Below are 13,746 nucleotides of genomic sequence, written 5' to 3'. Positions count from 1 at the left end.
CTTGCTACTGATTTTAAAGGAAGTTGATTTTCTCATGGTAACATATACATGTATTCAACTTAGAAATAACATAAGTAGTTTCATGCAATTATTGCTATGTACATATTTATTAAAAATCAACATGGAAGAACAGTAATTAATATAAATATCAGATATTTATCCTACCAATGATTTCACCTTATAACAGGGTTTTGACACAACAAAATGTATCACTACTTCAACAGTCTCAATTAAAGTACACAAAAACGTTGGTCATGTGATTGGTATAAAATAATTTGATTTCTCCAAGTCATCTACACGGAACACAAAACTTTGTTTTGAGACAGTAGTTTTTTAATTTCACGTGATCATTCCAGAATAGCTTCTATTACCCTTTACACTATGTGGAAATGGTCATACCTGCAAGTACTTGTCATGAACAGAATCATCTGTTTGTAGATGTACAACCTTTTGTTCCAGTTTCTCAACACATCCTTGAAGCAAATGTAAAGAGTGTTGAATTGTAATCAGAGATCGATTATCCTAAGATTGAATAGAACAACTTTCATCTATTAAACTGAAAAAAAAAACTGAAATCAGAATTAATCAAAAGGTAATAGCACAGCATATGAACATAATTTCTGCAAACAACACACGCATTCAGAGAAACAAAGACTTAGGAAGGTTAAAAAAATCACAATCCTCAAATCAAAGATTTGTTCATTTGTTGTTGAGCTACACAGTGGACTATTTGTACTGTGCCAAAACCTGACTTTAGGTCCTGTAAGCCTTTACCTTATTATTGAATCACCAGGTAGCTCATGTTACATTAAGAGTTAAAATTAGTATTATGCAGCATTACTACTTAAACCACAAACACATTTTACTACCAGGAAAAGAATGTTCAAAACTATTATACACAGGAAACAAGTGGTAGGTGTGCAGAAGAAGATCCACCTTACTTTGACAGATACCCTCTTCAAAAGATGAAAATTCTCACATTAACTGAATGAAGAGAAACCCTATTACGAGTCCTTATGATGAAAACTATCAAAGATTTTATCTTTTATTGTGCCAAAAATTGTTTTTAACTATTAAGGATAAGAGGACATTCATGTTATAATGAATTACCATCCAACAAATGAACTATGTTGAACCAGTACATAGATGTGACTAACACACCAAAGAATGCTCACTTTATTGTTAAGGTGGGCATCCTTCACAGAAATAATAACCAACATCAGATTGATGTATGGAAGATGTACTTAAAATAAAGGTACTGAACAGGGTAGAGTTATACATAATTAAACATCAATATGATGGACAACTGAAATGTTGTGCAAGATGAAAAAGGTATTTAAACAAAAGGACAATTTTAAAACATGTACTTACAGGTGGTCTTACATAATAAATAATAGAGATAATACATTATCTGTTGGGACAGAAACTGATCAATCAGAAAGATCACACATGAAAGGTTTTCATGATAAATGTGACAAACTTCTCTATACACAAAATAATATAGAATTCAACTGTCCACTGAAAAAGTAGATAACTACAAAAACTGGACCTCTCTACAGAAATTTATGTTTGCAGCAAAATAGAGAACATGACCTCAACCCAGTTTAGGATATAATAAATCAGAACTTAAAAATCTACATGATATCTAAATGTATGGCATTTAAGACATGAAATATACACTAGTATTTTGGATTTTATATATATATACACACACACACTCACGTATACAATACAAGAGAAAGAAATTCTGGAACTTCAGTTTTATGTATATATATATAGAGAGAGATATACATATAAAATAAAGGAGAGATAAAATCTGGTACTTTAGTTTTATATATATATATACAGGGTGTTCGGAAAGTCACTGTGCTCTTATATATTTATTAACAGACAAAACTGCATAGTGACTTTCCAAGCACCCTGCACACACACATACAATATAGGAGAAAAAAATTCTGGTACTTCAGATAGAAAACATACTCCATAAGAGGTAGATATTCTGATATTTAATATATATGACAGAAGAGAGAAACCCTAGTACTTAAAATATTAAACAAACACTACATGACATTGAAATGAGTGTTATGGTAATGAATGGGCTAAAGGTTCTTATAATAGATATGCAGGGGTCATTTATAGCTCATGCATCTTAATATAAAATCTACTGAGTTTAATAATACACTTTTAAGTAATACAAATGACAACTTTATTATTGGGTTGAGGAATAATTCGTGAGCGTTTTTTCAAGTTAAAAAAATATATTCATAAATGAAACGCTTTTGCAAAATATTTCATGTCATTTGGTAGATAATTTTTTGCTCTAATAGATGGTGTGTTTGGTTTTCATATGTCTTTAATTTTTGCTTTCATTTTCAGCTCATTAAATGGAATGTCAAGTGGACAAAATCGAGCATTTTCGACACCATCTGCTTTTCGCATTTAATTTCTTGCAATTTCGTTTAAAACAATGCATACTATATACCTAGGTATTACATGAAATAAAGTATCATAATAAATGTTTTGGGTGTAATGTGTTCATACATTGAAGTATTGTATAGTCTTGCATGTAATGCTTGAATGAAATTATTTAAAAATGCTCACGAATTATTCCTCAACCTAATACTAAGTACAAGTAGTCTGATAAATAAAATGAATTTAATAGAATTTATACTACCACTCTGATATTGTGCTGAACCTAGCATTCTCTGGTATACAAGTTACTGCTGTATAAGACATACATTTATAGTATGTACATTAATGCTGTGATAATAAAAGTAGTTATTTCCTAACTACAATTAGTGCTACAAAAGCTTCTTTGAAATAGCTTAATATTCACCTACACTTGTATTAAAACATGAAGCAAACTGAATAGCTTAACATTCACCAACACTTGTATTAAAACATGAACCAAACTGAATAGCTTAACATTCACCAACACTTGTATTAAAACACGAACCAAAATGAATAGCTGAATATTCACCAACACTTGTATTAAAACACGAACCAAACTGAATAGCTTAACATTCACCAACACTTGTATTAAAACACGAACCAAAATGTATACCTGAACATTCACCAACACTTGTATTAAAACACGAACCAAAATGAACAGCTTAACATTCACCAACACTTGTATTAAAACACGAACCAAACTGAATAGCTTAACATTCACCAACACTTGTATTAAAACACAAACCAAAATGAATAGCTGAACATTCACCAACACTTGTGTTAAAACATGAACCAAAATGAATAGCTTAACATTCACCAACACTTGTGTTAAAACACGAACCAAACTGAATAGCTTAACATTCACCAACACTTGTATTAAAACATGAACCAAACTGAATAGTTTAACATTCACCAACCATTGTATTAAAACATGAACCAAACTGAATAGCTGAACATTCACCAACACTTGTATTAAAACACCAACCAAACTGAATAGCTTAACATTCACCAACACTTATATTAATACATAAACCAAACTGAACAGCTTAACATTCACCTACACTTGTATTAAAACACAAACCAAACTGAATAGCTTAACATTCACCTACACTTGTATTAAAACACAAACCAAAATGAACAGCTTAACATTCACCAACACTTGTATTAAAACACGAACCAAACTGAATAGCTTAACATTCACCAACACTTGTACTAAAACAAAAACCAAAATGAATAGCTGAACATTCACCAACACTTGTGTTAAAACATGAACCAAAATGAATAGCTTAACATTCACCAACACTTGTGTTAAAACACGAACCAAAATGAATAGCTTAACATTCACCTACACTTGCATTAAAACATGAACCAAACTGAATAGCTTAACATTCACCTACACTTGTATTAAAACATGAACCAAAACGAATAGCTTAACATTCACCAACACTTGTATTAAAACATGAACCAAAATGAACAGCTTAACATTCATCAACACTTGTATTAAAACACAAACCAAACTGAATAACTTAACATTCACCTACACTTGTATTAAAACACAAACCAAACTGAATAGCTTAACATTCACCAACACTTGTATTAAAACACAAACCAAAATGAATAGCTGAACATTCACCAACACTTGTGTTAAAACATGAACCAAAATGAATAGCTTAACATTCACCAACACTTGTGTTAAAACACGAACCAAAATGAATAGCTTAACATTCACCAACACTTGTATTAATACATGAACCAAACTGAATAGCTTAACATTCACCAACACTTGTATTAAAACATGAACCAAACTGAACAGCTTAACATTCACCAACACTTGTATTAAAACATGAACCAAAATGAATAGCTTAACATTCACCAACACTTGTGTTAAAACACGAACCAAAATGAATAGCTTAACATTCACCTACATTTGTATTAATACATGAACCAAACTGAATAGCTTAACATTCACCAACACTTGTATTAAAACATGAACCAAACTGAACAGCTTAACATTCACCAACACTTGTATTAATACATGAACTAAACTGAATAGTTTAACATTCACCAACACTTGTATTAAAACACCAACCAAACTGAATAGCTTAACATTCACCAACACTTGTATTAATACATGAACCAAACTGAATAGCTTAACATTCACCAATACTTGTATTAAAACACGAACCAAAATGAATAGCTTAACATTCACCAACACTTGTATTAAAACATGAACCAAAATGAATAGCTTAACATTCACCTACACTTGTATTAAAACATGAACCAAACTGAATAGCTTAACATTCACCTACATTTGTATTAAAACATGAACCAAACTGAATAGCTTAACATTCACCTACACTTGTATTAAAACATGAACCAAAACGAATAGCTTAACATTCACCTACACTTGTATTAAAACATGAACCAAACTGAATAGCTTAACATTCACCAACACTTGTATTAAAACATGAACCAAACTGAACAGCTTAATATTCACCAACACTTGTATTAATACATGAACTAAACTGAATAGTTTAACATTCACCAACACTTGTATTAATACATGAACCAAACTGAATAGCTTAACATTCACCAATACTTGTATTAAAACACGAACCAAAATGAATAGCTTAACATTCACCAACACTTGTATTAAAACATGAACCAAAATGAACAGCTTAACATTCATCAACACTTGTATTAAAACACAAACCAAACTGAATAGCTTAACATTCACCTACACTTGTATTAAAACACAAACCAAAATGAACAGCTTAACATTCACCAACACTTGTGTTAAAACATGAACCAAAATGAATAGCTTAACATTCACCTACACTTGTATTAAAACATGAACCAAACTGAATAGCTTAACATTCACCTACACTTGTATTAAAACATGAACCAAAACGAATAGCTTAACATTCACCAACACTTGTATTAATACATGAACCAAACTGAATAGCTTAACATTCACCAACATTTGTATTAAAACATGAACCAAACTGAACAGCTTAACATTCACCAACACTTGTATTAATACATGAACCAAAATGAATAGCTGAACATTCACCAACACTTGTGTTAAAACATGAACCAAAATGAATAGCTTAACATTCACCAACACTTGTGTTAAAACACGAACCAAAATGAATAGCTTAACATTCACCTACACTTGTATTAAAACATGAACCAAACTGAATAGCTTAACATTCACCTACACTTGTATTAAAACATGAACCAAAACGAATAGCTTAACATTCACCTACACTTGTATTAAAACATGAACCAAATTCAATAGCAACATTCACCAACACTTGTATTAATACATGAACCAAACTGAATAGCTTAATATTCACCAACACTTGTATTAAAACATGAACCAAACTGAACAGCTTAACATTCACCAACACTTGTATTAAAACATGAACCAAACTGAATAGCTGAACATTCACCAACACTTGTATTAAAACATGAACCAAACTGAATAGCTTAACATTCACCAACACTTGTATTAATACATAAACCAAACTGAACAGCTTAACATTCACCTACACTTGTATTAAAACACAAACCAAACTGAATAGCTTAACATTCACCTACACTTGTATTAAAACACGAACCAAAATGAACAGCTTAACATTCACCAACACTTGTATTAAAACACGAACCAAACTGAATAGCTTAACATTCACCAACACTTGTATTAAAACACAAACCAAAATGAATAGCTGAACATTCACCAACACTTGTGTTAAAACATGAACCAAAATGAATAGCTTAACATTCACCAACACTTGTGTTAAAACACGAACCAAAATGAATAGCTTAACATTCACCAACACTTGTATTAATACATGAACCAAACTGAACAGCTTAACATTCACCAACACTTGTATTAATACATGAACTAAACTGAATAGTTTAACATTCACCAACACTTGTATTAAAACACCAACCAAACTGAATAGCTTAACATTCACCAACACTTGTATTAATACATGAACCAAACTGAATAGCTTAACATTCACCAATACTTGTATTAAAACACGAACCAAAATGAATAGCTTAACATTCACCAACACTTGTATTAAAACATGAACCAAAATGAACAGCTTAACATTCACCTACACTTGTATTAAAACATGAACCAAACTGAATAGCTTAACATTCACCTACACTTGTATTAAAACATGAACCAAAACGAATAGCTTAACATTCACCAACACTTGTATTAATACATGAACCAAACTGAATAGCTTAACATTCACCAACACTTGTATTAAAACATGAACCAAACTGAACAGCTTAACATTCACCAACACTTGTATTAATACATGAACTAAACTGAATAGTTTAACATTCACCAACACTTGTATTAAAACACCAACCAAACTGAATAGCTTAACATTCACCAACACTTGTATTAATACATGAACCAAACTGAATAGCTTAACATTCACCAATACTTGTATTAAAACACGAACCAAAATGAATAGCTTAACATTCACCAACACTTGTATTAAAACATGAACCAAAATGAACAGCTTAACATTCACCTACACTTGTATTAAAACATGAACCAAACTGAATAGCTTAACATTCACCTACACTTGTATTAAAACATGAACCAAAACGAATAGCTTAACATTCACCAACACTTGTATTAATACATGAACCAAACTGAATAGCTTAACATTCACCAACACTTGTATTAAAACATGAACCAAACTGAACAGCTTAACATTCACCAACACTTGTATTAATACATGAACTAAACTGAATAGTTTAACATTCACCAACACTTGTATTAATACATGAACCAAACTGAATAGTTTAACATTCACCAACACTTGTATTAAAACACGAACCAAAATGAATAGCTGAACATTCACCAACACTTGTATTAAAACATGAACCAAACTGAATAGCTTAACATTCACCAACACTTGTATTAATACATAAACCAAACTGAACAGCTTAACATTCACCTAAACTTGTATTAAAACACAAACCAAACTGAATAGCTTAACATTCACCTACACTTGTATTAAAACACGAACCAAAATGAACAGCTTAACATTCACCAACACTTGTATTAAAACACGAACCAAACTGAATAGCTTAACATTCACCAACACTTGTATTAAAACACAAACCAAAATGAATAGCTGAACATTCACCAACACTTGTGTTAAAACATGAACCAAAATGAATAGCTTAACATTCACCAACACTTGTGTTAAAACACGAACCAAAATGAATAGCTTAACATTCACCTACATTTGTATTAAAACATGAACCAAACTGAATAGCTTAACATTCACCTACACTTGTATTAAAACATGAACCAAAACGAATAGCTTAACATTCACCTACACTTGTATTAAAACATGAACCAAACTGAATAGCTTAACATTCACCAACACTTGTATTAAAACATGAACCAAACTGAACAGCTTAATATTCACCAACACTTGTATTAATACATGAACTAAACTGAATAGTTTAACATTCACCAACACTTGTATTAATACATGAACCAAACTGAATAGCTTAACATTCACCAATACTTGTATTAAAACACGAACCAAAATGAATAGCTTAACATTCACCAACACTTGTATTAAAACATGAACCAAAATGAACAGCTTAACATTCATCAACACTTGTATTAAAACACAAACCAAACTGAATAGCTTAACATTCACCTACACTTGTATTAAAACACAAACCAAAATGAACAGCTTAACATTCACCAACACTTGTGTTAAAACATGAACCAAAATGAATAGCTTAACATTCACCTACACTTGTATTAAAACATGAACCAAACTGAATAGCTTAACATTCACCTACACTTGTATTAAAACATGAACCAAAACGAATAGCTTAACATTCACCAACACTTGTATTAATACATGAACCAAACTGAATAGCTTAACATTCACCAACACTTGTATTAAAACATGAACCAAACTGAACAGCTTAACATTCACCAACACTTGTATTAATACATGAACCAAAATGAATAGCTGAACATTCACCAACACTTGTGTTAAAACATGAACCAAAATGAATAGCTTAACATTCACCAACACTTGTGTTAAAACACGAACCAAAATGAATAGCTTAACATTCACCTACACTTGTATTAAAACATGAACCAAACTGAATAGCTTAACATTCACCTACACTTGTATTAAAACATGAACCAAAACGAATAGCTTAACATTCACCTACACTTGTATTAAAACATGAACCAAATTCAATAGCTTAACATTCACCAACACTTGTATTAATACATGAACCAAACTGAATAGCTTAATATTCACCAACACTTGTATTAAAACATGAACCAAACTGAACAGCTTAACATTCACCAACACTTGTATTAAAACATGAACCAAACTGAATAGCTGAACATTCACCAACACTTGTATTAAAACATGAACCAAACTGAATAGCTTAACATTCACCAACACTTGTATTAATACATAAACCAAACTGAACAGCTTAACATTCACCTACACTTGTATTAAAACACAAACCAAACTGAATAGCTTAACATTCACCTACACTTGTATTAAAACACGAACCAAAATGAACAGCTTAACATTCACCAACACTTGTATTAAAACACGAACCAAACTGAATAGCTTAACATTCACCAACACTTGTATTAAAACACAAACCAAAATGAATAGCTGAACATTCACCAACACTTGTGTTAAAACATGAACCAAAATGAATAGCTTAACATTCACCAACACTTGTGTTAAAACACGAACCAAAATGAATAGCTTAACATTCACCAACACTTGTATTAATACATGAACCAAACTGAACAGCTTAACATTCACCAACACTTGTATTAATACATGAACTAAACTGAATAGTTTAACATTCACCAACACTTGTATTAAAACACCAACCAAACTGAATAGCTTAACATTCACCAACACTTGTATTAATACATGAACCAAACTGAATAGCTTAACATTCACCAATACTTGTATTAAAACACGAACCAAAATGAATAGCTTAACATTCACCAACACTTGTATTAAAACATGAACCAAAATGAACAGCTTAACATTCACCTACACTTGTATTAAAACATGAACCAAACTGAATAGCTTAACATTCACCTACACTTGTATTAAAACATGAACCAAAACGAATAGCTTAACATTCACCAACACTTGTATTAATACATGAACCAAACTGAATAGCTTAACATTCACCAACACTTGTATTAAAACATGAACCAAACTGAACAGCTTAACATTCACCAACACTTGTATTAATACATGAACTAAACTGAATAGTTTAACATTCACCAACACTTGTATTAATACATGAACCAAACTGAATAGTTTAACATTCACCAACACTTGTATTAAAACACGAACCAAAATGAATAGCTGAACATTCACCAACACTTGTGTTAAAACATGAACCAAAATGAATAGCTTAACATTCACCAACACTTGTGTTAAAACACGAACCAAAATGAATAGCTTAACATTCACCTACACTTGTATTAAAACATGAACCAAAACGAATAGCTTAACATTCACCTACACTTGTATTAATACATGAACCAAACTGAATAGCTTAACATTCACCAACACTTGTATTAAAACATGAACCAAACTGAATAGTTTAACATTCACCAACACTTGTATTAAAACATGAACCAAACTGAATAGCTTAACATTCACCTACACTTGTATTAAAACATGAACCAAAACGAATAGCTTAACATTCACCAACACTTGTATTAATACATGAACCAAACTGAATAGCTTAACATTCACCAACACTTGTATTAAAACATGAACCAAACTGAACAGCTTAACATTCACCAACACTTGTATTAATACATGAACCAAACTGAATAGCTTAACATTCACCAACACTTGTATTAAAACATGAACCAAACTGAACAGCTTAACATTCACCAACACTTGTATTAATACATGAACTAAACTGAATAGTTTAACATTCACCAACACTTGTATTAATACATGAACCAAACTGAATAGTTTAACATTCACCAACACTTGTATTAAAACACGAACCAAAATGAATAGCTGAACATTCACCAACACTTGTGTTAAAACATGAACCAAAATGAATAGCTTAACATTCACCAACACTTGTGTTAAAACACGAACCAAAATGAATAGCTTAACATTCACCTACACTTGTATTAAAACATGAACCAAAACGAATAGCTTAACATTCACCTCCACTTGTATTAATACATGAACCAAACTGAATAGCTTAACATTCACCAACACTTGTATTAAAACATGAACCAAACTGAATAGCTGAACATTCACCTACACTTGTATTAAAACACCAACCAAACTGAATAGCTTAACATTCACCAACACTTGTATTAAAACATGAACCAAACTGAACAGCTTAACATTCACCTACACTTGTATTAAAACACGAACCAAACTGAATAGCTTAACATTCACCAACACTTGTATTAAAACAGAAACCAAACTGAATAGCTGAACATTCACCAACACTTGTATTAAAACATGAACCAAACTGAATAGCTTAACATTCACCTACACTTGTATTAAAACATGAACGAAACTGAATAGTTTAACATTCACCTACACTTGTATCAAAACACGAACCAAACTGAAGAGCTGAACATTCACTTACACTTGTATTAAAACATGAACCAAAATGAGTTAACTAAACAAAGTTCCACGCTCACAATCACCAAAGAAGATTTGTATATTAATACTATTATAGAAGTATAAAACACACATAGACTATATATTATATTAGTAAAAGTAATTGTATAGACATGATAACTTCAACAAAAACTGCATATAATTTAACACGTTCACATCTTTATACACATATATCAAACGGTTTCAAAAAGTTTGAGGAATTAAACATCTAATAACTAATGAATAACTAAAAGAAAATATAAAAATATAATTACTTTATGTTGTATAAACCCGAACATACACAACTGACAATAATTACTTTATGTTGTATAAACCCAAACATACACAACTGACAATAATTACTTTATGTTGTATAAACCCAAACATACACAACTGACAGTAATTATGTTGTATAAACCCAAACATACACAACTGACACACAGTGGTGTAAACTTCAAGCTGAGTTTTGAGCCATAGTTTTTGTCAATCACTACAATTTCTAATGTTATTATACCAGTTTACAAAAAAGGAAACACCTTCAAAATTAAGCTGTTCAAATTCTTTCAATAACGTTTTTTTTGTAATGTCATTAATAAAGTATTAACAATATCTCTGCTTTATGATGTTGGATCCATCTATAAAAACAGCTTTATGTTGGAACAGTGAGTGCAGCACCTTTTTGTTGCATAACATCTGATGTCATGCTGTTCCACAACTTACAGTGGATACATCACATTTCTGTATCATAATGTCTGATGTCATACTGTTCCACTACTTACAGTGGATACACTACCTTTCTGTATCATAATGTCTGATGTCATGCTGTTCCACTACTTACAGTGGATACATCACATTTCTGTATCATAATGTCTGATGTCATACTGTTCCACTACTTACAGTGGATACAACACCTTTCTGTATCATAATGTCTGATGTCATACTGTTCCACTACTTACAGTGGATACAACACCTTTCTGTATCATAATGTCTGATGTCATACCGTTCCACTACTTACAGTGGATACATCACCTTTCTGTATCATAATGTCTGATGTCATACTGTTCCAGTACTTGCAGTGGATACATCACCTTTCTGTATCATAATGTCTGATGTCATACTGTTCCACTACTTACAGTGGATACATCACCTTTCTGTATCATAATGTCTGATGTCATACTGTTTCACTACTTACAGTGGATACATCACCTTTCTGTATCATAATGTCTGATGTCATACTGTTCCACTACTTACAGTGGATACATCACCTTTCTGTATCATAATGTCTGATGTCATACTGTTCCACTACTTACAGTAGATACATCACCTTTCTGTATGATAAAGTCTGATGTCATACTGTTCCACTACTTACAGTGGATACATCACCTTTCTGTATCATAATGTCTGATGTCATACTGTTTCACTACTTACAGTGGATACATCACCTTTCTGTATCATAATGTCTGATGTCATACTGTTCCAGTACTTGCAGTGGATACATCACCTTTCTGTATGATAAAGTCTGATGTCATACTGTTCCACTACTTACAGTAGATACATCACCTTTCTGTATGATAAAGTAAGATGTCATACTGTTCCACTACTTACAGTAGATACATCACCTTTCTGTATGATAAAGTCTGATGTCATACTGTTCCAGTACTTGCAGTGGATACATCACCTTTCTGTATCATAATGTCTGATGTCATACTGTTCCAGTACTTGCAGTGGATACAACACCTTTCTGTATGATAACATCTGATGTCATACTGTTCCACTACTTACAGTGGATACATCACCTTTCTGTATCATAATGTCTGATGTCATACTGTTTCACTACTTACAGTGGATACAACACCTTTCTGTATCATAATGTCTGATGTCATACTGTTCCAGTACTTGCAGTGGATACATCACCTTTCTGTATGATAAAGTCTGATGTCATACTGTTCCACTACTTACAGTGGATACATCACCTTTCTGTATCATAATGTCTGATGTCATACTGTTCCAGTACTTGCAGTGGATACATCACCTTTCTGTATCATAATGTCTGATGTCATACTGTTCCACTACTTACAGTGGATACATCACCTTTCTGTATCATAATGTCTGATGTCATACTGTTTCACTACTTACAGTGGATACATCACCTTTCTGTATCATAATGTCTGATGTCATACTGTTCCAGTACTTGCGGTGGATACATCACCTTTCTGTATGATAAAGTCTGATGTCATAGTGTTCCACTACTTACAGTAGATACATCACCTTTCTGTATGATAAAGTCTGATGTCATACTGTTCCACTACTTACAGTAGATACATCACCTTTCTGTATGATAAAGTCTGATGTCATAGTGTTCCACTACTTACAGTAGATACATCACCTTTCTGTATGATAAAGTCTGATGTCATACTGTTCCACTACTTACAGTAGATACATCACCTTTCTGTATGATAAAGTCTGATGCCATACTGTTCCAGTACTTGCAGTGGATACATCACCTTTCTGTATCATAATGTCTGATGTCATACTGTTCCAGTACTTGCAGTGGATACAACACCTTTCTGTATGATAACATCTGATGTCA

General features: G+C 31.8%; 1 protein-coding gene across 1 annotated transcript in view; it reads right to left on the bottom strand.

The window, feature by feature from the left end:
* LOC143236560 (uncharacterized) overlaps positions 1-13,746 on the bottom strand; it is a 64,637-nt gene that overhangs the window by 32,346 nt on the left and 18,545 nt on the right. The window contains exon 5 of the mRNA XM_076474863.1: positions 400-522. Coding sequence (XP_076330978.1) covers positions 400-522 — 123 coding nt within the window. The remainder of the gene's footprint in view (positions 1-399; positions 523-13,746) is intronic.

The sequence above is a fragment of the Tachypleus tridentatus genome, chromosome 13 (assembly GCF_004210375.1).
Source record: "Tachypleus tridentatus isolate NWPU-2018 chromosome 13, ASM421037v1, whole genome shotgun sequence".
Lineage (NCBI taxonomy): Eukaryota > Metazoa > Arthropoda > Merostomata > Xiphosura > Limulidae > Tachypleus > Tachypleus tridentatus.
The sequence above is the reverse complement of the archived record's forward strand: the minus strand, read 5'-3'. Positions and strand labels throughout refer to the sequence as shown.